This window comes from Salvelinus fontinalis, unplaced genomic scaffold, assembly GCF_029448725.1.
Source record: "Salvelinus fontinalis isolate EN_2023a unplaced genomic scaffold, ASM2944872v1 scaffold_0032, whole genome shotgun sequence".
Lineage (NCBI taxonomy): Eukaryota > Metazoa > Chordata > Actinopteri > Salmoniformes > Salmonidae > Salvelinus > Salvelinus fontinalis.
In genome coordinates this window covers 642,420-669,396 of record NW_026600241.1, presented here as the reverse complement: position 1 = coordinate 669,396, position 26,977 = coordinate 642,420, and the positions used below count along the sequence as shown (strand labels likewise).

The 26,977-nt window shown below is 43.6% G+C and overlaps 2 protein-coding genes across 6 annotated transcripts in view; both read left to right on the top strand.

Moving 5' to 3' along the window:
- The window catches only part of kcnab1b (potassium voltage-gated channel subfamily A regulatory beta subunit 1b), a 69,316-nt gene extending 67,737 nt beyond the window's left edge, over nt 1–1,579 (top strand). For all 3 annotated transcript variants that reach the window (XM_055910823.1, XM_055910826.1, XM_055910824.1), the window contains exon 14: nt 229–1,579. In XM_055910823.1, the coding sequence (XP_055766798.1) occupies nt 229–324 (96 nt within the window). In that variant the 3' untranslated portion in view covers nt 325–1,579. The remainder of the gene's footprint in view (nt 1–228) is intronic.
- Nucleotides 1,580–5,239: 3,660 nt separating this feature from the next.
- On the top strand, nt 5,240–26,348 carry pask (PAS domain containing serine/threonine kinase). Of its 3 annotated transcripts, none has more exons than XM_055910807.1 (21): nt 5,240–5,532; nt 6,397–6,614; nt 7,103–7,329; nt 7,823–7,993; nt 8,148–8,285; nt 8,502–8,636; nt 8,715–8,961; nt 9,131–9,312; nt 9,851–9,935; nt 15,822–15,926; nt 16,215–16,389; nt 16,693–16,889; nt 17,010–17,699; nt 17,872–18,032; nt 19,503–19,679; nt 19,963–20,088; nt 20,251–20,385; nt 20,544–20,743; nt 21,423–21,556; nt 25,179–25,328; nt 25,472–26,348. In XM_055910807.1, the coding sequence occupies exons 2-21, from the start codon at nt 6,410–6,412 to the stop codon at nt 25,627–25,629; spliced, it is 3,798 nt and encodes a 1,265-aa protein (XP_055766782.1). In that variant the 5' UTR covers nt 5,240–5,532; nt 6,397–6,409; the 3' UTR covers nt 25,630–26,348. The 3 variants fall into 3 exon arrangements, with proteins under 3 accessions (XP_055766782.1, XP_055766781.1, XP_055766783.1); XM_055910806.1 differs by having other exon boundaries at nt 5,241–5,532; nt 9,851–9,977; XM_055910808.1 differs by lacking the exon at nt 15,822–15,926 and having other exon boundaries at nt 5,241–5,532; nt 9,851–9,977.
- Nucleotides 26,349–26,977: the final 629 nt, after the last annotated feature.

Sequence of the window (26,977 nt, the reverse complement as noted above, 5' to 3'; positions counted from 1 at the left end):
ACAGATCAGGCTGGCTGGCGAGGCTAAGGATGCAAGGTTTAGGCGTCAATTTGGGACACTGACATCTATTTCTCAGCACTCATACTGCTCCCCTTCTCTAGTCTATGCCTACACTGTTTATTTACAATTATGGATGCCTATTGTGTTGTAGTTACTAACTAACTAACTACTACCAACATAACAACTGACTGAATCAATGGTATTGTTTCTCTTCTTCATGTATTCTAGGTCATTCCAAAGATGACAGCAGGCATTGCCACAGAGATTGACCACGTCTTGGGAAACCAACCCCACAGGAAGAAGGACTTCCAACAAGCACATTAGGATGGAGCCATTCTACAGAACTGTGACTAATCTGGACCAGCTCTCATCAGTGGCACCTCCAGTCAGTGGCACCTCCAGTCATTGTGTGCCCAACCCTGTTTGTGTGTGTGTATGTGTGTGTGTGTTTTCTACGCAGTTCCTCGTCCTGCCACGTCCGATTAAAGATCAACCAGTACTCAGTGTCGTTAACTGAGAGCTCTGCTTGACCAAGCATGCATGCCACACAGCTGCTCCACTCCACTTCAGTGCAGCTCAAACCTGTCGAACTAACCAGCCGTTATCAAGATAGCAATCAAGTCAGACTAAGATCAACTGAATCAGTTGCGGCTGCTGAGGGGAGGAAGGCTCATAATAATGGCTGAAATAGACTGTAATGGATAGAATTGTATCAAACACATGAAAACCATGTTTTTGATACCATTCCATTTACTCCATTCCAGCCATTATTATGAGCCGTTCTCCCCTCACCAGCCTCCACTGAATCTGATGTGCAAATCCCTTATGGTACACCCAGCTGTCCCGCATTCTGTGTAGAAGCCTTTGTAGGCTAAATGGGACATTCATAAGGACAAACTCTTGGACAGACTGTGTTCCTGTCCTCAAAGTGATGGACATGGACAAATGATCTGTCCATGAGGGTCAGTGCTGTTGGAGCCCCTCCTATCCTACAACCTGAGTGCTTACCTAACCCTGCATTGTTGTAGTGATAATTAACTGTTTCGATACATGCTGACATCTTGTGGTTTTTAACTTTTTTTCCCCCATCGTGATGCTAAAATACCAACAGAGATGTGTTGGATTGAATATTTCAAAACATATTTCAAAACATGTGTAATGACTGTTAAGTGATTATATATTTTCTTGTCAATGAATGCAGAAGAACACAGTATTATTATGATAGTACTTTCATAGTATCTCCCCATTTCTCTCTAACAATACATTGTCTCTTCTGCTAACAGATATTGCAGGCATGTACATAGGTCTACCATTGGTGTAAGCAGCATTACTGGATGCTATCTAGTGCCCTCATTGCACATACCAATATATTTTCATTTTATCCAAGTTAAACTCATGTATATGATGTATATTCTACCCTGTCATTGCACCTGGGCTAAAACTGAATACAATGTCTGTTCAAATGTAAAATGGTATAATGAGATTATGTTAGAGGTTGAGAGTTCAGTCAAGACTCTTTAATTAATTGATGTAGTTGTTCATTTGTACATACTGTATATAAATAAATATCCAGTGTGAACGATGGTATTCTCTGTGCAGAAACACCTCATATCTAGAAGTATTGCAAATATGTAGTTTAAAAAAGTAAGGCATAGACAAGGTTCCAATACGAAGAAACAAACATTTGTGACATGAATAGTCAGAATTTCCAGCAGAATGTGAAAACAAAAACATTTCTAGATTCTTCTAGAACAGTACAAGTACAGTGGCTTGCGAAAGTATTCAACCCCATGGCATTTTCCCTATTTTGTTGTCTTACAATCTGGAATTAAAATTGATTTTTGGGGGGTTTGTATCATTTGATTTACACAACATGTAACCACTTGAAGATGCAAAATAATTTTTATTGTGAAAAACAAGAAATCAAAAAAACAGAACTTGAGCGTGCATAACTATTCACCCCCCCCCCCCCCCCCCCCCCAAATGTCTCTATAAGTCTATATGTCTCTATAAGCTTGGCACATCTAGCCACTGGGATTTTTGCCCATTCTTCAGGGCAAAACTGCTCCAGCTCCTTCAAGTTGGATGGATTCCGCTGGTGTTCAGAAATATTTAAATCATACCACAGATTATCAATTGGATTGAGGTCTGGGCTTTGACTAGGCCATTCCAATACATTTAAATGTTTCCCTTTAAAGCACATGAGTGTTGCTTTAGCAGTATGCTTAGGGTCACTTTTCTGCTGGAAGGTGAACCTCTGTCCCAGTCTCAAATCTCTGGAAGACTGAAACAGGTTTCCCTCAAGAATTCCCCTGTATTTAGCGCCATCCATCATACCTTCAATTCTGACCAGTTTCACAGTCCCTGCCAATGAAAAACATCCCCACAGCATGATGCTGCCACCACCATGCTTCACTGTGGGGATGGTGTTCTCGGGGTGATGAGAGGTGTTGCGTTTGCGCCAGACATAGCGTTTTCCTTGATGGCCAAAAAGCTCAATTTTAGTCTCATCTGACCAGAGTACCTTCTTCCATATTTTTGGTGAGTCTCCCACATGCCTTTTGGCGAACAGCAAACATGTTTGCTTACTTTTTTCTTTGAGCAATGGCTTTTTTCTGGCCACTCTTCCGTAAAGCCCAGCTCTGTGGAGTGTACGGCTTAAGGTGGTCCTATGTACAGAAACTCCAATCTCTGCTGTGGAGCTTTGCAGCTCCTTTAGGGTTATCTTTGGTCTCTTTGTTGCCTCTCTGATTAATGCCTTCCTTGCCTGGTCCATGAGTTTTGGTGGGCGGCCCATTCTTGGCAGGTTTGTTGTGGTGCCATATTATTTAAAATTTTTAATAATGGATTTAATGGTGCTCTGTGGGATGTTCAAAGTTTCTGATATTTTTTTATAGCCCAACCCTGATCTATACTTCTCCACAACTTTGTCCCTGACCTGTTTGGAGAGCTCCTTGGTCTTCATGGTGCCGATTGTTTAGTAGTGTTGCACACTCTGGTGCCTTTCAGAACAGGTGTATATATACTGAGATCATGTGACACTTAGATTGCACACAGGTGGACTTTATTTAACTAATTATGTGACTTCTGAAGGTAATTGGTTGCACCAGATCTTATTTAGGGGCTTCATAACAAATGGCGTGAATACATATGCACGCACCAATTTTACGTATTTTTTTATTTGAATTTTTTGAAGCAAGTCATTTTTTAAATTTCACTTCACCAATTTGGACTAAATCAAAATCAAAATAAATGTAAATTACAGGTTGTAATGCTACAAAATAGGAAAACCGCCAAGGGGGATGAATACTTTTGCAAGGCACTGTATAAGTAGACCCATCTTTGGATGCATCCTCCGTTACCTCTGGCAAAACCCCATCCCTCTCCTCCGCTTGTGTCAATAGAAAACATTGGGTGGGTTCCATTATGCTGAGCCGCAGGGCACTGGTCCGTGACCGGGCAAAAGTGGTGAGGGAGGAACGCCCTTCTCAAATGGAACAGTAATCTGCGCCGCTCTGTCATGTTATCCACAAGGCGGCATGGTGCATCGTCTAGAAACATACATCTCTTTTCTATCAAATAAATATTTGAATTTTCTAACTAGTTTTCATTGGGAAGTCAGATAAAACATTTTTTTAAAGCAATCACTTTTGCGCGTGAAAACACAGATTCCTACTCATTACTCCACGTGCTTATTTATGTCACTTTTGTTTTGAGCCGCCTTCACCATGGGCTTTGAAACGGGGCACCTGGCTCACGACCCGGAGGCAGCCCGGTTACAAAACAAATGCAACCTTCATCTACTGAGTACATACCTTCGTCTCCTGAGTGTAAACCAAGTAAACTTACCTATAGGTCTACTTGCTCTCTTGAGAACCTTGAGGATCTCGAAATGGAGTTGTCGGCAGTGGTGAGCTCTCTGAAGTTGAGCCAGACAAGGATAAAGTGGGTCTACTTGTGGAGACTTCCAACGTTTTCCCTGAGAATCCTACGGAGATTAATTTGGACAGTAGGAGTGACATGTTTGGAAAGAGTAGATTCCTGCTTTTTGGCTGACCCATTAGTTGTGTCAAGCTGGGTAAAGGACACACTTGGAATGGTTAAATCTATGAAAGTTTCGAGAAGTGGAATTATTTAGATTTTTGTGCATCCTCCACCCAGAGGAAGCAGGCGCGTTGCGTGACGCGTCTCGGGCCTCAACCTGTACCGTGCTTTGCTTTCCAGAGCAGGGCACCGCTCAAAGGGGTGATCAGTGGGGTAGTGTTGAATGTAGAGGTGAATCGAATGAAAAATAATATTCCTAGTGTTTGTGGTGCCCGCCATTTGGTGAGATGTAGACCCTGTGACAGTGTCGAGACTGGGAATACCCTGTCTGTCTTGTTGAACTTTTACACAGAGTTTCTACCTGATATGGCCAGGTTAGGTTATATTTGCTATTCTGCGAGGGCCTATGTTCTGAACCCGCTATGGTGCTTTAGGTGCCAAGGATTCAGACATGTTGCAGCGGTGTGTAGAAGGGAGATCCCACGATGTGAGAATTGTGCAGGAGGGCATATGTCAACTGTGGGGGCGCCCATGTAGCTGGGGATCCGAAGTGCCCTGTAAGAGAGAGACATGTTGAGATAGCCAGAGTCGGGCAAAAAAGTGTCCTATGCTGAGGCAGGGAAGAAAGGATAGCCCAATGGTGAGTGATTCGACTGGGAGCCCCCCAGTGAGTAGGCCTGAAGAGAGAGATTCCTAAGCAGATGAGTTTTAGTAAGGTTGGATTTCTTGCGTTTATAGCAATGGTGATCAATTGCACTGCACTGATGGAGTGGAAATCACAGAAGATAGATGTGATAGCAGATAAATATTTAGGTGTGAGAGATTTTTAGTGCAGAATGGCTACAGGAAGTTTTGAAAAAAGGGGTTCCATCCTCCCAGGCCGATGGCTTGGTGTAGGATCGTTTAGGGCCAAAGTAGTAGTATGGAGGGGTGGGTTTTTGAGGATAGTGTATTAGTGCAGGCTTAGATGATGGTGCAATTTAAGATTTTCCCATTCCCCTTTTCCATTTTTGTTGACCAAAATGTGCAATTCGCACTCCGACCTGAGAAAGGCAGCAATATGCAAAACAGCGTCTAGTCTGCCGGAAATTCACACAGAGAAGAAGAAAAAACATCCCTCTCATCGACTCCTCCCATGAGCATCACTTATTGGATAATTGCCCTGAACGACTTTGAATAATAGTTCTCTGATTGGCTGTTCATACCTCCAGTGATTGAAAACCCGCGCTTTACAAACTTTTCCAGACAATCTAAAAAATAACAACACAAAATTGTGTATCTTTCCAAGATAATATTTAGCATTCAACTACTCACGAAGTCGTCACTAAACTCAATACAGTGGCGAGTGCATTGCGTGTAACTTTAGGAAACGGCAGGTTTTGTGGCAACTCTTCCTTGGCAACCAACTTCAATACACAAGGAAAAGTCAACACAGCTGTTAGCGAGTTAGCTTGCTAAAAAGCTCATTTCAGGTTTACAAATAAAAGGGTGAGTTTTAGCCAGGTAAAAGTGAATTGTCTAATTTGGTGTGGAGTTAATTCACACGTTTGCAACACAACTATCATTAATTGCTTAAGTTGTAGTTATTTCGCCTCTATGGCTTATATTGCCTTGCCTGCCTTTATCTTTCATCATGTGCACACACTGTATATAGGCTTTTCTATTGTGTTATTGACCGTACGTTTGTTTATTCCATGTGTAACTCTTGTTTGTGTTTGCTTTGCTTAATATTGGCCAGCTCGCAGTTGTAAATCAGAACTTGTTCTCAACTGGCCTACCTGGTTTAAAAAAAAAACGCTAGCTACCCTAGCTAGGTAGTAGTAGTTAACGTTAGCCATCAGTTAGCTTGCTAGCTACCTATGTAGAATGGGAATAGCGAACTCCGGTCCAGGGCGTCACTACTTTGGTTACTTACCAAAATAAAGATGTTGCTAGAGTGCTGACGAACATTTCTCAGAATGCGCCGGGTGTCATTCGACGTTCCTCCAAAATACGAAATGTTCACTACGCGATACATGTTAAAGTAGCCTAGTGGTTAGTGTTGTGCCAGTACCCGAAAGGTTGCGAGATCGAATCCCCGAGCTGACAAGGTAAACATCTTTCGTTCTGCCCCTGAACAAGGCAGTTAACCCACTGTTCCTAGGCCGTCATTGTAAATCAGAATGTTCTTAACTGACTTGCTTAGTTAAAGGTTAAAAATGAGTACATCAGAGCTAGTGAAGCCAGTCACTAGAACAACGAAGTAGTGAGAGCGTATGACGCCCTTGACCAGAGCTAGGGTGGGGACAGCAAAGGTTTACTGTACCAGAAACACCATCTGTTACAGCTGAGTAACGTGCATCCTTTCCATAGACCAAAGCCCACAATGTCGCTGTGGACTGAGTCCCGTTGGACAGAGAATCAAGGCAACCCTCGTGCTAAAGGGGACACAGTTCATGTTGTCAAGGATGATGACTCGGACCTCCTGGAGGATGACTCATTTGACCTAAACAAGTCCTATCCGTGTGTCGGGCGGCCACTGTACAAGGGCCAGGCTCTAGAACGCTGGCGTTTTCCTGGATTCATAGCAGGTGTGTGTCTGTGTGCTTCGTGCAACTGCCTCCTCTACATGGGTGTATTCATTAGTCAGATTCCGTTGGTCTGTTGAAAAACGTTTTGCAACAGGAACGTTTACTCTAGAAACTAAACCGGGAGGGACCTACGTGAATTTGTCAAATAAACTTGTTTTCATTGCTAAATGTTTTCTGTTTGGAGAACTTTTTGCAACGGAATCTGTCTAATGAATACACCCTCAGGTGTTTCCCTCTAGCTCATACTTGTGGGATAGGAGTTAACATGGGACTGTCCAACACAATGGCCGTGATGTCTGGCAGTGCTTAGGTTTACTTACAGCTGAGATGGTAGTCTCTAGCCAGAACACAATTGAAAGAGCCTGTGGCATCACAACGCAGTGGGAACAGGCTTATACACTATCATTACTAGTTCATGTCAACTCGTTTGTTCTAGCTTGTCATCACAAGACCCTATACTGTACATCGTAACCCTTTCCTTTCTCTAGGTGATTCTCAGAACTCCTGTAGCTCTGTGGCTATGAGAGACATTCAGATCCCCAGCCGGCACGGCTCAGGATCACACAGCCAGTCAGACTCGCTGTCCACTGTGTCTGAGTCAGACAGAACCCTGCTCAGCCTGCTGACCTGTGCAGGAGGCTTTGCACTCTCAGGACCTCCAGCTGTCCACAACCCCAACAAAGCAGTCCTCACTGTAGACTGCAAGAGCACAAAGGTAGGGTCACTATATGACTGCAATTGGGCTATATATCAAATGCTCTCTCACAATGCAAATGGCTTTGAAATCAGATTAAAGGTATATGAACTTGAAACTTAAAGGCTTAGGGCAGTCAAATGTGTTCCTGTATTTTATATACATTTCTACACTAATATTGTGAAAAGGATAATGCCATTGTAGTGTAAGAACTGTTTGAATAGACTGCCTGAAATTTCAGCTGGTTTTGTTGGGATGGTGTTTTGGCCTTCCTGGTGACTACACCAGGTGGTAAATTTGGTTATTAAAACAAGAGTTCAAAACCCATCTGCCAATCACAGCTAGTCTTCAGTTTTCCCCTCCCCACTGACCACTGACTGTCCTCGTAAAATTCTTGCTTGAGAAATTTCTCTTTGCTAAGAAGCTATTTATTTTGCAATTTATGTTTGAGTCTTTTTTTTTTATGGCTAAAGAGGGATCATTTGCACACGACAATTATTTTTGGTTTTTATAGATATTGGCTTCAAATGTGAAGGCATGCACATTGTTTGAGTGCACCAGCAATGATCTCATTGGACAAAAGCTGTCCTGCTTCCTGAAGAAGACCAATCAGGTCCTGGAAGAAGCTTTAAGTGAGGGGTGTCTTCAGACAGATGGAAATGTAGCAGTGGTGTCTGGGAAAGTGGTAAGAATGATTTTGCAAATAAAGGCTCAATTGTTTTCCTTCTGCACAGCCCTCTGTTGCTTGTCAAATTATTATTCTGTTTTGCTTAAGAGTACAGACAATCTCACATCCTTAGATCACAGCATTGAGGTGACTCCTGTTTTCTTCTCTAAAGTTGGATGCAGTGAGCCAGCGTGGTACTGAGGTCCCAGTGTCTGTATGGACCCAGAGACAGTCACAGGAAGGACAGCATTGCCTGGTCATGATGGAGCGTGTGGAGAGAATCTCAGCCCATGTCTCCTTCTCACAAGATGTAAGTTACACACATTCCAAGATGTGGTTCAGAGTGGCAGCTGACATCCTGCGACACTCAAGTCATTTCTGGGTCATATTCTTTAAGGGCACACAGCACATGTTCTGCAACATAAAAGTCCAGGTAGTCTCTGTCTGTGGTTCAGTATGATGCCTAATAAATACAACCACAAGGCCTCTGTAACCTGACTCAATGAGCGATCGCGTTTACTTCCAGGGGAGCATCCTGAGCTGTGACCTGGTCTTTGCCCATCTGCATGGTTACAGGCAGACTGAGGAGCTGACAGGGATGTCTATCAGAGAGATGATCCCCTCTCTACACATCCCCCTCCACAGCCGCGCTCTGCCCAAGGTCAGTCCACACACACACACACCTCTGCCCCAAACAGAGCACTGGTTTAACCCTGAGGTAAAATCTCCCTTCCCTCAGATGCTGAGGGTCCAGAGGGTAACCAGTCGATGCAGGGGGGGAACCTCCCTCCTCCTCTGTATTAAACTCCAGGGGGCAGTGGTGTGTGGTAAACCCCAGCAGCTGAAGGATGGGGATGGGTTGGGCGGCCCAGAACCCCAAAACACCCCTGGTGGACCTGAGGACCAGCAGGGTTCCCCCGTCTCCTCCCCAGTCTGCAGAGCACCACTGCCAGAACATTGTGAAAATGGAAAGGAACTGTCCTCTGGTAGAACAGTGCTCTTCTCATTCCCAATTGTCTTTGAGGAATGTTACTACAGAATATAATTGTTTGTTGTTTTTAAGTTAGGTAGTTTGTGCATGTAAGAGATTTCTTGCACAAAAAAAGCAGTATTTGGTATCTAAAGATCTTGTCTGTTTGCCATGCCATTTGTCAGGAGTTAAAGAGAACAGCAGCCTCCTCTCCCCTGGTTCGGGGCTGGTGTATTCTGGGACGGTGTGGGTGTTTGCCCCTCTCAGCGGTCTCCTCACCCTCCACCCTGATGGCTCTATCAACAGCATCCACAACCACCTGTCCCTCAGTCTCCTGGGCTTTGGGAACGCGGAGCTACAGGGGAAGGTATTAAAGTAACTCTTCTCTCATATACTCTGGTATGAGAGAAGAGTGTATTTAGAAAGCCCTTTTTCTACATCAGCAAATGTCAGTGCTATACAGAAACCCAGCCCACCCCCCCTTAAGAGTACGGCCATACTATGTCTAAGGGCTGTTCTGCATGACGCAACCTCAGAGGTGCCTTATTGCTATTATAAATTGGGTACAAATGTATTTGAAACAGTAAAAATATTTTGCCCTACCTGTGGTATACAGTCTGATATACCATTGGCTGTTAGCCAATCAGCCAATACTTTTCTAATATACACAATATTCATCAGTATCATAATTATGAACTCTGTGGCCTTCATTGTATTTAGTTATTGGCTGATGCAAACGAGACTCATTTTATGGTCCTCTAGATTCAACAAGCTTTAGAGGGTTCTGTAACGTAGATCTAGTTTCTACTCCAGGGTTGGGGTCAATTCAGAAAGTAAACCACGTTCCAATTCCAAGTTTTCCTCATTGATGTGAATTGTAACTGTCTTTGTCATGTGACCTTCAGGATGTCACGTTCCTGATTCCTGCCTTCTATGATTGGTTCTGTGGCTTGGAGAATGGTGTCATTACCCTACCCCAACAACCAGGGGGTGAGCTTCTACACACTGGCTCATCACACCCCTCCAACACAGGTGACTCATCTGTAGTTCAGTTTCTCTCCATCGTAGGGCAGTGTTCTTCTCCCTCAGTTCTTGATGGCTGTCGTAGTGTATGCAGGCTTTTGTTCATCCTAGCACTAACACCTGATTCAGCTAGTCAACTATTAATCAAAGACCTTTTGATTATTCCAATTTTGTACAGATGTGCTATCTTAATTTGACCAGTTTCTCACAGGAAAATAATCCTGCAGCAACAGGAAATGTGAATTATATCCACTTATAATTCATGTACACTTTTGTAGGGGTTGATACATTTATAGTTTACATTAACTCTGACAATTAAGTGGAGATTTTTTACTTTAGAAGCTTTTTAAACATTGAATAAACTATTTGCATTTCCTCCTGTTCAGTGATAGTGCTCAAATTAGGATAGTATGTCTAATTGCTGGGCTAGCACAAATGTCCCCAGAACCAGGCGTGAGGAACACTCCCTGTTGTCGAGCTGAACACTGTCGTGACGGGGACACGAGGCCTCTGGACCTCAAAGCCAGTTCCTCCATTTTCACTGCATAATCGGACTGATTTGAGACCTGGGACACCAGGTGTGTGCAGTTATCAGGTAGAACAGAAAGCCAGCAGGCTCTAGTCCTTGTAGACCAGTTATTCCCAAACTGGGGTATGCACAATGCTGTCGGGGGTACGCCAAATACAAATGTGATTCATATTTAAAAAATAATAAATCACGTTTTGAAACCGTCTATTTATAGTTTCCAACGGGGCTATTCATTTGGGTAAGGTTCTCATCTGAGTAGCCTCGTTTCACTGCCAAAAATCTAATTCAACCATCTATTCAGCAAAATAATAACAATGTCAAATACAGCTAGCCTAGCCAAGTAATTAACATCCAATCACATTAACTGTTACCCTCTCGTGAGAATTCTACTAACGGTCCATATGTGGGCGAACGTTGCTGCTGCTCATTCTGTTTGCTCAAATATGTAAATGGTTAAAGTAAGGCCGTGTCTAGACGCCTACCAGCTCTACTGGTAGTACTGCTACTACCAGCAGTATCACACCCGTCGACAAGTTGCTCTGCGTCCATGAGCATATCCAATGCTAGCATCAGTAATTCTACATTTGTTGTTAGCCCAGCTAGCATGGACACTGACAGTTGTGAATCTGATGCAGCAGAAGAGCTACTTCCCCCTTACCTGGGAAAGCACCGAACAACAGACAGGGACGTTGGACCATCGAATAGGTGCAAATATAATGAGAACTACATTGATTTGGTGTTCACTTACATTGGGAGTAGTGCCTTTCCTCAGCCACAGTGTGTTCATGTGCATAAGTACAAAAGTACTATCTCACAACTTGCTGAAACCATCACTCTTGCACATAAATTTAGAAACAAAATATGGCAATTTGAATAATACGTTTTTTTGTTTTTTTTTGCGAGAATTGAGACGACTTGAGTAAAACATGTATAAAAGGAACAGATACCATTAAGAAAGGGAAGGGCCGAAAACTATTCAGAAAATGCCTTCATCAAACTGTTTCACGACGCATCAGTGACACGGCAGGAGATGTTTTGAAACAATTACTGCTTTGCATACAAGCCAGTGAATTATGTGTTACAGCTGGATGAGTCAACAGTTGTGGCGGGCCTGGCACAGCTCCTGGTATATGTCCGTTACGTTTATGGGGGATCAATTAAGGAAGACCTCCTATTCTGGACAACAGGAGAGGATATATAAGTACTGGACAGCTTTATGACATCAAATGGACTTTGGTGGTCAAGACGTGTTGGTATCTATACTGAAAGCTGTGACAGGGAGACATAGTGGAGTGGTAAAGCTCATGCAAGCAGTTGCCCCCGACACCAAGAGGCTCTTGCTGCCATGGGAATACCTGACAGCTTAAACTACAGTGAAATGGTTAACTTTGTTTAAGCAAGGCCCCTGAGCTCTTGTGTATTTTCTGCAGTATGCAACGATATGGGCAGCAAACATGTAACGCTTTTACAACATACAGAAGTGCGCTGGTTATCAAGGGGCAAAGTATTGACACGTTTTTTTAATTTAGAGACTAGCTTAAAGTTTTCTTTATTGACCATAATTTTCACTTGTCTGACCGCTTGCATGATGACGAGTTTCTAACACGACTGGCCTATCTGGGTGACGTTTTTCTCGCCTGAATGATCTGGATCTAGGATTACAGGGACTCTCTGCAACAATATTTAATGTGTGGGATTAAATTGAGGCTGTGATTAAGAAATTAACAAGGACAACACACAGGTCTTTCCATTTATATATATTTTTTTGTGTGCAAATGAACTCAACCTTACGGACAATGTCAAATGTGATATAGCAAAGCACTTGAGTGAGTTGGGTGTGCAATTACGCAGGTACTTTCCCAAAATGGATGACACAAACAACTGGATTCGTTATCTGTTTCATGCCCTGCCTCCAGTCCACTTACTGATATCTGAACGAGAGCCTCATCAAAATTGCAACAAGCGGTTCTGTGAAAATTTAATCAGCAGCCACTGCCAGATTTCTGGATTGGGTTGCGCTTAGAGTTTCCTGCCTTGGCAAATTGCGCTGTTAAGACACTGATTTCCTTTGCAACCACATACCTATGTGATAGTGGCTTCGCGGCCCTCGCTAGCATGAAAACTAAATACAGGCATAGACTGTGAAATTACTTAAGACTGAGACTCTCTCTAATACAACCCAACAATGCAGAGTTATGTGCATCCTTTAAAGCACACCCTTCTCATTAACCTGTGAGTTATTCACAATTTTCAACAAATAAAAGTTTTATGTAACATGGTAAAATTATTTTAGTGCCCTAGTCCTTTAAGAGATCTGTCACTTCCCACGAGCCGGGTTGTGACAAAATCACACTTATTCTTAGGTTTAATAAATGTATCATATAGTGTGTGGCAGGCTTACAATGATGGCAAAAACAACATTTGAGTGCGCTGGTGCTGGAGGGGGTATGTTTGAAGGGGTATGGGACTATAACATTTGGGAACCACTGTTGGGGAAGAGTTGAAAAGCGCTGCTCTTGGTTTAGCACCAGGGCAGGAAAAATCCTCTAATCCACATATGTCAGAGTCAAGGCCCGCGGGCCACATCCGGCCCGCGAGAAGGTTTTTTACGGCCCCTGGGATGATCTTGATTTATTATTAGAACCAGACCGCAGCAAGCCGGCAGCCCGCAGATCTTTTACACGCACCAATACTACATTTCCCACAATGCAACGGTGACGCACCGAGCAGTAGGCTGCTTCATTTCAATATTTATTGGCACAGCAGTCGTCAGCATCACAGTAAAATTAACTTTCAGATACCCATCAAAAATGGCAAAACGGAAGGTGGACACTGAGAACCGGGGGTTTCAAACAAGGTGGGAGTCGGAGTATATGTTCACAGAGGTAGCTGGAAAACCTGTGTGTCTTCTGTGTGGAGAAAGTGTGGCGGTACTGAAAGAGTATAATCTGAGACGACATTATGAAACGAAACACGCGGACAAAAACAAGAATATGGACATGGAACAAAGGCTACAAAAGGCAGAGGAATTAAAACGAGGCCTCAAATCTCGACAGGCTCTGTTCAAAAAAGCCAAATCACAAGGCCAGGCTGCTGTCAAGGCCAGTTTTATTTTGGCAGAAGAGATCGCTAAATCAGCCCGGCCATTTACGGAGGGGGATTTCATCAAACTGCATGATTAAAGTTTGTGACGAAGTTTGCCCAGAAAAAAGGCAACTCTTTTTAAATGTGAGTCTGAGCAGAAACACCATTGCCGAGAGAGTAGACCAGTTGTCCATCAATCTAAAAGAGCAGCTTGTGAAAGGGAAAAGATTTCATTGCATATTCCTTGGCTGTGGATGAGAGCACCGACATTTCTGACATTGCCCAGTTGTCAATTTTCATCCGCGGAGTGGACTCCAGCCTAAGCGTGACAGAGGAGTTTTTGGCTTTACGTCCTATGCATGGCACAACTACGGGGCATGATTTGTATGAAGAGGTGTCAAGATGTGTAAATGAGATGGAGCTGCCTTGGGAAAAACTCGTGGGTTTGACAACCGACGGAGCACCTGCGATGTGTGGACACAGGAGCGGACTGGTGGCGAAGATACGGGAAAAGATGCAAGAGGAAAACGCGACAGGTGAGCTGACAGCTTATCATTGTATCATACACCAGGAAGCGTTGTGCGGTAAAGCCTTGAAAATGGAGCATGTAATGAGCATCATCACGCGCACAGTTAACTTTATCAGAGCCAAAGGTTTGAATCACCGCCAGTTCAAGGCATTTCTGACGGAGTTAGAAACGGAGCATGGTGATTTGCCTTATCACACAGAGGTGCGATGGCTAAGCCAGGGAAAGGTGCTTCAAAGATGTTTCGAGCTTCGTGAGGAGATTTGTCTGTTCTTGGACAGCAAAGGGAAAGACAACACAACTCCGAGACGAAATGTTTCTGTGTGAAATGGCTTTTCTGTGTGACATTACGAGTCATCTGAATGCAATGAACTTGCAGCTGCAGGGTCGGGATCATGTCATCTCTGATATGTACAGTACAGTGAAGGCATTTAAAACCAAACTGACTCTGTGGGAGACGCAGATGCGGAAAGAAAATTTGAGCCACTTTCCCAGCTGCCAGACCATGAAAGAGAAGCTCTCTACCAGTGCGTTCCCGAGCGCACAGTTGGCTGATAAAATAGGTATGCTTGCCGCTGACTTTCGACGCCGATTTGCTGACTTTGAAGCACAAAAAAGCAGGTTGGAACTGCTCGGTAACCCATTTGCTGTTGACGTGGAAAGCTCACCACCAAACCTCCAAATGGAGTTGATTGACCTCCAATGCAATGATGCACTGAGGGCAAAATATGCGGCAGTGGGTGCTGCGGAGTTCGCCCGTTTCCTCCCCGACACAATGCCCCAGCTGCGCATCCAGGCTGCTCAAACGTTGTCTGTTTGGCAGCACATACCTGTGTGAACAACTGTTTTCTTTGATGAACCTGAACAAAACATCACACAGAAGTCGACTTACTGCTGAACACCTCCACTCAATTCTGAGGATTTCCTCAGCTCAGAGCCTTACCCCGAACATTGATGAACTTGTGGAAAAGATGGGACACCACCAAGTATCACCCTCAACCTCAAACAAGTGAACATTACTGTGAAATCACATATTTAGAGTTTTTACTCAGTTCAAGTTTAAAAGTTAAAGTTTAATATTTGTTTTCACTGCATGTTACTTTTCCTTAAACAAAGTGTTGTTTTTGATTAATAGATTTTTGCACTATTTTATTGTATTTCAATCCAATTATATTTTAAAAATATTTCAGTTGAGTGGATGATAGAAAATTGCTATTGTTTTTTTCTTTGAAGTAAATTTAGCCCACTTTTGCTAAAATAGAAAATATAGGCTACTGATGGTGCCTTGAATACCGGTTTCTTTCATTTAATGTTCATGTTATGGGGATTTTTATATAAAGGAAATTTGTCTTTTGTGTCTGTTGAAAATTAAAGATTACTGACAGAGCCATAAGAAAATATTGCTTTATTTATCTGATCATATTGGAATATATTTGTTAGGTTTTCAGTAGGTTCAATTAGGTTCACTAGACTATATGCGTCATTTAAAATTTTTTTCAATGAACATTCGAACAGTCCGGCCCTCGGCTTGTAGCTAAATTTTTTTATTTGGCCCTCCGTCCATTTGACTTTGACACCCCTGCTCTAATCCAATTGGTGCTTTCCACTCCATGAAACAACTCTATTGGCTGGCATCCAGCTATGGGTGTTTGTCAGATTCCTTGTTTTTCCTTCATCTCCAGTAAATGGAGCATTAACTCTGTTCCCCTTCCAGACCCCTGTGTATACTCTGGTCATCCTAACCCTGTCCCTGCTGCTAACACAGTCACTCATCCCATTCCCACATTCCCAATGGGAGGCAAACTTCAACAGGGAAAAGGTTGGCTCTCACTCATCACTAACGTGCATTTCTGAAGTGTTACTAGTGCTTGTGTTACTCATGAAATCCATTTCCTTTCTACATTGTCAGTGTTCTGCCTCTTCGTGCATCATTTAGATGTGATAATCTACCTGGTTTTCATTGCTTTGTTGATTATTCATGTTCACTGGGTTTGTCATCTCAAATCACTTAGTTTTTTCAGAATCCAAGTAATGCAGTCAAGGGAATAACAATCCTGAGTAATTAGATTTGGGGAAGAAACATTTTTGTTTGTTTCTGGCTGTCTAGACCCCAGCTCTCTGCTGGCTGGTGACATGGCCATGGTGCAAAAGGAAGAACAGGGGAGAAACCTCTCTACTGGGAAGGGCAGGATCTTCACTGGCTCCAGTACCAGACTGGAGCAGCAGGGCAGCACTCCCTCCACCCTGGACCCTCCGGAGGTTACCTCCACACCCATGATCAGGTAAGTCACTTATGGACAAGTTAAGTCCTGAAATAACCATGTGTGGGGGAGTCCTGTTTTCATATTGGTTTTAATTTCCACATTTACCTCTGACACCTGACTTCCCACTTGAATGAATCAGACAAACTTAACGGCAATGATCAAAGTCAGCAGGTGAGAGGCCCTGAGGTAGGCCAGCTGCTAACCTAATGAAGATGTTGTGGATGTACATGCAGTGTTTAATGATAGTGGTTGATATGAGACGGAGCTGAACTGTCAATGTTTCTGCAGGGGCTAGGTGCCTAACTAAGTTTCTCTTCACAGGGTTGATGACACTGCAGAACTGATGGAAGAAGCTACCCAGGTGGCCCCGTGTCCCAGCCAGTGTGACAGTGGAGACGACACCCACGACCTGCTACAGTCCTTTGCCCTGGTGGAGAGAGGCGATGTACTCTGCCTGTCACTCACTCACCCTCCAACCTGTAGCCCAGGAGGGCAACCCCTCAGTGGGGTAGGACCAGGTATGAATTAGCTAACAAATTGTGATTATTAAAAAAAAAGAGTTTGACGTCCAACTTCACCTCAAATTTTCCTCTGAGAATGGACTTTAATGTAGAAGTGTGTTATTTGTATTACTTAAGGCACTCCAACCATGGATGAGCGCAGCCGAGCACGGCCCTGCCGCCCCACCCCATACCATGCCAAAGACCCCCAGCAGCTGTGTGACCTGTCAGCTGTGCAGGACTCCAGCTTCGAGGTGATCTCCCTGGGCAGCCGCTCCTCCTCAGGGTTCTGTGAGAAGTGGGCTGGGTGTCATGGGGGGTCCAGCCCGACGGCGGTCACCTCCCGGACAGCCCAGGTTGTGGACTCGGCCAGCTGCTACCTGGACCTGGACACCAATGGGGAGCTGGTGACTCGGGCCATGGCCGACCTGAACCTGAGTGGAGTTCTAGAGCTGCCTGGTGTTGGAGGTGATGATGACTTCTCCCATACCTCGGTTGATACCGCCGAACTCCTGCGTACCCCTTCACCGTACGTGGTCGAGTCCGACCAGGAAGAGGGACCCGGATGTGTGGAGGTCCGGAACAGTCAATTAAAAGGACTGGCGGGGGAGGACGAACGTGACCAGTGGGCTGTATTCTCTGTTCTCCACAACGTCCAAAGCCAGGACTCTAGACAGATGAATGGAGAGATGCAGTTGATCTCGGATGCCCCTCCCAACACCTCCACCCCTAAGAAGCAGCAGGAGAATGAGTGCTCCAAGACCCCACAGCACATCACAGAGGGGAGCTATGATGGAAGTGTTTACCACAGGGATGGAACAAGAATTGGTTGGTACCTCTTCACAATCTCTCACTTAGCTTTTATCTTTGAGAAGAGCTGAGCTTCCAGGTCTAGAGCAACTCCTTAAGATGGTGTGTAATCAGCTCTGTGGTACTCTATTACAAAGTTGGTTTTAGAACTACGAGGATTAATTATAGCCTCTCCCTTTCTTTCCTCCAGAGGTGCAGTGTGAGATCCGTAGGGCTGAGCTTCAGGGGGCTAGGTGTGTGGTCTGTGTGTGGCTGAGCAGGCCTGGACAGCAGGAGGCCATGTTGCATCATAGTGGCATCTACAGCAACAGAGCTTCACTACAAAACTCATCCTCACTCAGTCTGGGAGAGGTCAGTATACAGTGTGTAAACTCCTGCTTAATCTTGAAAAATCACCTTTTTTCTTAAATTGTTTGGTTGAATTGGACAGGTTGAAAGATTTTTGCTTTCACCCGGTCTGGTAAATATATGAGTATTCTGCTGCAAACATTGATGTATTCACACTGCTTTACCTCCCCAATTTGTTACAAAGTCAGCTTAAAGTGGATAGAATTTTCTATTATCTACACAATACTCTAGTCAAACTGGAATGAAAGTTGTCATATTTGAAATAAGACGCCATCTTGATTAGTTAGTATTGACTCAGGGTGTTGAATACCAATTTAGACTCCTTTGACAGTGATTATACTCCTTTCCTCCACTCTTTCCACACCTGGATTGTACAATATTTTCACATTCTTTTAAATTCTTCAACCTCTGCCAAGTTGCTGATCATTGCTAGACAGCCATTTTCAAGTCTTGCCATAGATTTTGAATCTGATTGAAGTCAACTTTAACTAGGCCACTCAGGAACATGGTAAACTCCAGTGTATTTGGCTTTTTTTTTTGTCCTGCTGGAAGGAATGTTTGTTGGAAAGCAGACTGTAAAAGGGTTTCCTCTTCTTTTATCATAAACTCCCTAGTCCTTGCCAGTGACAAGCATACCCATAACATGATGCAGCCACCACCATGCTTGACAATATGAAGTGGTACTCAGATGTTGGATTTTCCCCAACATACCACTGTGTTTGTACTTGATGTTAATTCCAGTTTAACTTTAGTGCCTTAGTGCAAACAGGATGCATGTTTTAGAATGTTTTTTTTTCTTGTACAGGCTTTCTCTTCAGTCAATTAGGTTAGTATTGTGGATTAACTACAATGCTGTTCCACTGCCATTAAACTAACTGTTTTAGTCACCATTGGCCTCATGGTGAAATCCCTAAGCGGTTTCCTTCCTCTCCAGAAACTGAGTTAGGAAGGACACCTGTATCTTTGTAGTGACTGGGTGTATTGATACACCATCCACATTGTAATTAATAACTTCACCATGCTCAAAGGGATACTCAATGTCTGTTTTTAGTTTATTTTGATCCGTATACCATTAGGAGCCCTTTGCCAGGCATCGGAAAACCTCCCTGGTCTTATTGGTTGAATCTGCTTGACTGAGGGACCTTACAGATAATTGTGTGGGGTACAGAGATGAGGTAGTCATTCAAAAATTATCTGAAACACTGTTGCACACAGTGAGTCCATGCGACTTGTGATTTGTTCAGGAAATGTATACTCCTGAACTTATTTAGGCTTGCCATAACGGGGTTGAATACTCATTGACATTTCGGCTCCATTTGTTTAATTTGTAGAAATTGACTTTTACACTTTGTTTTTGTATGTAGGCCAGTGACACAATGTAATGTTTAAAATTTGGGCTGTAACACAACAAAATAATGAAAGTCAAGGGGTGTGTTTACTTTGATGGCACTTTATTTGTATATTTTGGCTCAGGCGATCTTGGAGGCCAGCCGTGGCGGAGCCGGTGAGGCGCTGCTCTCCACTTTGGACCTGGACCATTCCCGTGCGTGCGATGGGCAGTTCTCAGAGCTGTACCAGCCGCTCCACGCCGTGGGGAAAGGGGCCTTCGGCTTTGTCTGGCAGGCTTGCAGACGCTCTGACAGAGAGAAGGTGAGGTTGACTGGGGACTCGTTACATTTTTACTAGTAAAGGTGAAGACCAACCACTCGCGCACCTTATGAGTACCATAACGTATCTTTATGGAGGGGAGTGTATTTAAATAAATATATAATAATTATAGAAAATGTGACTCAAAATAGCTTTGAATTCCAGGTAACTGTATGACGTCAATGTGGGCGCTTCACTGCATCCAAATTCAGTTTATGAAAAGGTAACTCCTGGATTTGTGTATTCAAATAGTGTTAAAGTGTGATTGTCCCTCCTATGTGTGTAGGTGGTGGTGAAGTTTATCAGGAAGGGAAGAATAGTCAGTGAATGCTGGGTGGATGACCCCGTGCTGGGCCGCGTCAGCCAGGAGGTCGCCATACTCACCCGCCTGACACACCACAACATCGTCAAGGCAACAACTTTTTTTTAGTTTGTTTGTTCCATGTTTTTAATGTGGTTCTCAGTGGTAACCCACATCTCCTCCATACAGAATAACACAAACCTTCTACACTAAACAGTTTAGAGGCTCTTTTCCTAACATGTATCTGTTTATTCTCTCATCTGTGTGACTCAGGTCCTGGAGGTGTTTGAGAATGAGGGTTATTTCCAGATGGTGATGGAAAAGCATGGGGAGGGTCTGGACCTGTTTGAGTTCATAGACAAACAGCCCCAGCTGGACGAGCCTCTGGCCAGCTACATCTTCAGACAGGTACGGGACAGGAAGACAGAGGAAGAATGGGCGCTTTGCCTCTTTGCACCTGTGTGTAGAATCGAAACAGAATATGGGCAGAACAATGTGATGGTATTGTGTGAAATGTCACCACTTTCTGTCTCACCATCTCCTTTTCTCCCCCCCCCCCCCTCCAGTTGGTGGCAGCGGTGGTGTATCTGAGGAACGAAGGCATCCTCCACAGGGACATCAAGGATGAGAACATCATCATTAACACAGAGTTCCACATCAGACTCATAGACTTTGGCTCTGCTATCCCGCTGGCTCCAGGGAAGCTTTTCTACACCTTCTGTGGCACACTGGAGTACTGCTCCCCAGAGGTGCTGAAGGGCAACCCGTAAGTGCACAGGTTTTTTTTTCTGGATCAAGAAGGGGCTTAGGTGATAGCGTTGCAGGGGAATGACTGGAGTTGTGGCAATGCACGGCTGAATTTAAACAAACTTAGAGGCCCCCATCTTGGCGCTGTAGAAATGTCTGAATTTAAGCCAATTTCCTGCAAATGTACACAATTTTGGAATTTTATTAGGATCGCTGTTGCAAAAGCAGCATTATGCCATGGCGCTAACATTTTGATGTTTTAAAGCTAATTTTGTGCAATTCTATGCATTTTGGCATGGCTAATGCTGTGTTTTGCTTAAACATCACACAATCAATACTGCTAAATTCATTGTAATTCTTCCTGGCTGTTAAGCTTTTCTTTTGCTGACTTATTTTTCCAAGATTTATATTTTACCTAAATGTGTGTTAGTCATTAAGTTTATACAAGGTGTTTTTCGTTCCCCCAAAAATGAAATGCAGAAAAATCCCTATAAACACACACAGCCTGTATTGGCCTTGAGAAGTGGCAGAGGGGGTAGTATACACAACTGTTAGGACAAAACAGTTTTTGCAACATGATTTTATAAAACTATAAACTAGGAAATGCCAAATGAGAGCAATCCTGTACATGGTGGTCCTTTTTTTTTGTTTACTGTCAGTTCCTTGTTTACTGTGGGTTCCTCTCCTGTGTTGCGTAGCTACAGCGGTCCAGAGCTGGAGTTGTGGTCTCTGGGGGTGCTGCTCTACACATTGCTGTTCGGTGAGAACCCTTTCTGCGACATGGAGGAGACCCTGCAGTCCAAACTCAAGCCCCCCTTCCCTTTGTCTCCAGGTAGGACATCAGTCAGAAACCGGTGTAATAGTGTGTACCAGGTTACCAAGATTTAGATTTCACGCAAACTCCTGGGATAAATAACTGCTAGAAACCGAACTTTGTTTTCTTTCTATGAACAGCATGACATGTAATGGAACTGTTAAATTATACTCAACAAAAATATAAATGGAACATGTAAAGTATTTGTTTCATGAGCTAAAATATCCCAGAAAAGTTACATATGCACAAAAATTGGCAGGCATAGCTTACGGACAAAGAACACAATTTTATTGATTGAAATTTTAGTGACAAGGTCCTGAGGCCCATTGTCGTGCAATTTAACCGCTGCCATCACCGTATGTTTCAGGCCGTGTTTTATCATGCCATGTCGCAAGGATCTGTACCCTATTCCAGGAAGCTGAAAATGTCCCGGTTCTTCCATGGCCTGCATACACACCAGACATGTCACCCAATGAGCATGTTTAGGATGCTCTGGGTCACCGGGTACGCCAGCATGTTCCCACCAATGTCCAGCGACTGCGACAGCCATTGAAGAGTGGGAAAAGATTCCACAGGCCTCAACGTATACAAGACAAAGGAGCTAGTCGTGGACTAGAGATAAAGGAAGGCCGAACACACCCCCATTCACATCGACAGGGCTGTAGTGGAGCGTGTCCACATCACCAACAAACTATCATGGTCCAAAGTCAGTCGTGAAGAAGGCACAACACATTTTCCCTCTCTGGAGACTGAAGATTTGGCATGGGTCCTCAGTCAGTTCTTCAGCTGCACCGCCAAGAGCATCCTGACCGGTTGCATCACCGCCTGGTATGGCAACTGCTCAGCATCCGACCGTAAGGAGCTACAGAGGGTAGTGCGTATGGCCCAGTACATAACTGGGGCCAAGCTTCCTGCCATCCAGGACCTCTACACTAGGCTGTGTCAGAGGAAGGCCCAATATAAAAATAAGAATCCAGCCACACAAGTCATACACTGTTCTCTGTCTACTCGCGCCAAGTCTAGGACAAAGGCTCCTTAACAACTTTCATCCCCAAGCCATAAGACTGCTGAAAAATTAATCAGATAGCCACCTGGACTATTTACGTTGGCTCACTGTTTATCTATGCATAGTCACTTTACCCCTACCTACATGTACAAATTACCTCAACTAACCTGTACCCCCTCACATTGATGTGATACCCCTATATATAGCCTCGTTATTGTTACTTTTTATTAGTTTAAATATTTAACTCAATTTCTTGAACTGCCTTAAGGGATTGTAAGCATTTCACAGTAAGGTCTATACCTGTTGTAATAGGCGCATGTGACAAATTAAATTTGATCAACTCTGGAGATGAGACAAATGGTCACACCATTTGGTTTTCTGATCCACTTATCTACTTTTTCTTAAAGGTATCTTTGACCAACCGATTCATATCTGTATTCCCGTTCATGTGAATTCCCTTAGATTGGGGCCTAATGAATTCCTTATGAATTTCCTTATATGAACTAACTCAGTAAAATTGCTAATATTTGCATGTTTATTTGTGTGTAAATGGATGGATAGATCTATCTCTGCAAAAGAAATGTCCTATTACACCACTCTTCCACCAAGGCACCTGCAAGTTCCCAGACATTTCTGGGGGAATGGCTCTCACCCTCCGATCCAACAGTTTACAGATGTGCTCAATGGGATTGAGATCTGGGCTCTTCGCTGGCCATGGCAGAACACTGACGTTCCTGTCTTGCAGGAAATCATGCATAGCACTGGTGGCATTGTCAGGATGAGCCTGCAGGAAGGGTACTACATGAGGGAGGAGGATGTCTTCTCTGTAATGCAGTGTTGAGATTGCCTGCAATGATGACAAGCACAGTCCGATGATGCTGTGACACACCGCCCCACACCATGACGTACCCTCCACCTCCAAATCGATCCCACTACAGGCCTCTAACACTCATTCCTTTGACGATAAACGTGAATCCGACCATCATCCCTGGTGAGACAAAACCACGACTTGTCAGTGAAGAGCACTTTTTGCCAGTCCTGTCTGGTCCAGCGATGGTGGGTTTGCCCATAGCTGATGTTGCTGGAAAGGAACTGCCTTACAACAGGCCTACAAGCCCTCAGTCCAGCCTCCCAGCCTACTGCGGACAGTCTGAGCACTGATGGAGGATTTGTGCGTTCCTGGTGTAACTCGGGCAGTTGCCATCCTGTACCTGTCGGCAGATGTGACGTACCGATCCTGTGCAGGTGTTACACGTGGTCTGCCACTGCGAGGACGGACAGCTGATCATCCTATCTCCCTGTTGCGCTGTCTTAGGCGTCTCACAGTACAAACATTGGAATTTATTGCACTGGCCACCTTTTTTTCTTTTGGTGTTTTTCAGTCAATAGAAAGGCCTCTAGTGTCCTAACTGACCTTAATTGCCTACCGTCTGTAAGCTGTTAGTGTCTTAACAACCGTTCCATGGGTGCATGTTCATTAATTGTTTATGGTTCATTGAACAAGCATGGGAAACGGTGTTTAAACCCTTTACAATGAAGATTTGTGAAGTTATTTGGATATTTACGATTTCTTTGAAAGACGGGGTACTTGAAAGACGGGATGCTTTTTAAAAACTATATTTTTTGCTGAGTTTACACAGCGCATATATAAATCGATATTGTCAGCATGCGCAATCATCAAGTTTTTTTTATAAATCCGTGTGCGCTCGCTCTCTGCCATCCTCTAGCATCAATTCCATTCAAGTTGCCTCAAATGGCTAATCCTGATCAAGATTGATATACAGCATGTACATATTAACACCTTCCTAATATGCGTTGAACCCCCTTTTTGCCCTCAGAACAGCCTTGTATATTTAACGGTCTTACTCTTGCACAATATGCACCTGCTCTGGCCTCTCTCCATATAGCTATTGTGGAGTCCCAGGAAAAGCTACTACAATAGCTTCATTGGAACCTTTTTTTATTTGTATTTTGAGCATTTCTGGAGCTGAGGGATTCTGAATGTTAAATGCCGCGGCAAAAAAAACTCTGCCTTTTGAAGCGTGAGAACTAGTGATGGCCAAAAACACGACCATTCAATGATAAGTGAATTATTCAAGCATGTCATTAGAATGAGAACAACTAAACTTTCATTTAACTGAGAAAGGGGTAAAGTAATATGCACATAGCGCAACATGAAAGGTAGGCTGTCAACCTACTATTTGCACATTTTTATAACTTTGTAGGCCACATGTCCTTCACCAGCATCGCTTGTTCTCAACTTCATGGGTTGAACAAGATGTGTAATTTCAGTCAAATAATACAGTCCACACAAGATTACTGGAGCTTGTTTCATTTATTTACCCAAGAGCATACATCTATCGACCTATATTTTTCTGTGTTGGATAACAGCACAAACTTGGTCTCATACATTTTAATGTAGGGCTCATCTACCTCAGGTAGCATCCAGCTTGTTTTCATGCCACTCAAATCCAGACATGTATATGCTGTAATGGTTTTGGCGGGAAATACCGGGATTTGTTATTGTATTTTCTAAATTAATAAAATTGACCAGCCTTTTTTTCTTTTTTTTCCACAACCCTGCTACTAAACAGTGCTGTGAATGGTGTCTGACCTCTTCCTGTGCTCCCCCAGACCTGCATGCTATGCTGTCAGGAATGCTGCAGCCTGACCCCCAACAGAGAATGACCCTGGAGCAGCTCCTGTTGCAGCCCTGGATTCGCCAGCCCATCTGCCTGGCTGACTACAGCTGGGAGGAAGTGTTCCCCTACTGCAAGAGCCACGGTCAGTGGAGGCGACGAGACCCTCCTCTCCATTCTTATCACCCAATAGCTAAACAAACGACAGCCACTTTAGTCTGTAGGGTACAGTGTCCATATTAGCACATCAGATTTTCACCCATAGTCACTTTCCTCTTGTCTTCACAGCTCCCCCACAGTACCACGAGTCTGGTCCTGGGGACTTTCTAGGCCAGGGCTTGTACCCGGACACTAGAGATGATTCTTCACTTCCTTCTGATGATGACGATGAGAGGTCCATGGCTGCCATGACAACTGAGCTCATGAAGTACCTCTCTGATGAATGAGTGAACTTCAGTGGTGCATTTTAATCTTCTGACTTCCTCTCTCCTGGATCTCCTTCCCTTCATATGCACTGATCTGTAAACCTGTCCATATTCTCCATCCTATGGGAAGGAGACAAGGGGTGGGAGAACCATTTTAGACTCGAGATGCACCCATCATCGTATATCAGGACCTGGACTGACTGAAGAGACTCTAAATACCAAGTGTGCTTTTACAACAAGAATGAATAAATAAATACCATTTTTAGAATGTGGGGGGAGATGCAGCCTTAAAGTTATGTATATGAAAACAACCAAAGAGGTACAGCAAAAATAATGGGCAGAACATCCAACACCTACGGGTGCCTTTATTTGCTGTAATCTATTAGTAGGACTGTGGTATATTGGCTAATGAATGTAGCGTAGCTGCCGAAGCCTTATAATGGGTCATAAACTGAAGACCAGTTTCACTTCAAAATATAAAATGCACTGATGCCTCGAGCAGTGGGTTGACTGATTTAGGTGCCACTACTCGCCAACGGGCCAGATGATTCACTTTAATTTTATCTGTTGTCTGATTTATATTAAACAATTATGTTAAAGAAGTAGTGGTGTTAACTGCTTATTTATGCTTGTCGTTAGTGCAAAATTGTAAGTCTTTCACAGTATATTTAATTCACATGCTTTTATCATTTTGACTGTTTCCCGTTTTAACATTGCAAATAAAATATACAAATATTTAACGCTAGAATCCTCATTTGCAACACAAATGCTGGTGGGTCTTGATATACACCTCCCCTATATTTATTTGGACCGTGAAGCTAAAACTTTAATTTGTCTCTATTGCAGCATTTTTTATTTGAGAATGTTTTGAGGCGACGGTAAAGAATGCAGTCTTTTTTGGGGGGGGTTATTGTACTTTAGGGATGAGTCCCTCCATTTTGAAGGTGACAAGTATTTGGACAAATTCACTTAGCGTATTTAGTTCAAATTGTATTGTTTGTTCCTGTATTCCTAGCACTCAATGACTACATCAAGCTTGTGACAACTTGTTTGATGCATTTGTAGTTTGTGCCCATTTAGAAATTAATGGTAAAAATATTGTCATTTTGGAGTCAGTTTTATTGTGAATAAGTGTTTCTGAACACTTCGTTTTAATGTCGACTAGGATGATAATGAATGAATTGTGATAGTTAGCTGCCTGAAGAGCATGCCCGCAAAACATGCTAACTTCTCACCATTACAGGGCTGGTTAGCCTTTTTGGGGGTATGATATTTGTCTAACTTTCTCGCTCATGATTTTCTGGAGTCATGGTAGCATCCACATTTTAATGTAACTGTATTCAGAAACACTTTAAAGTAAGTGACTCCA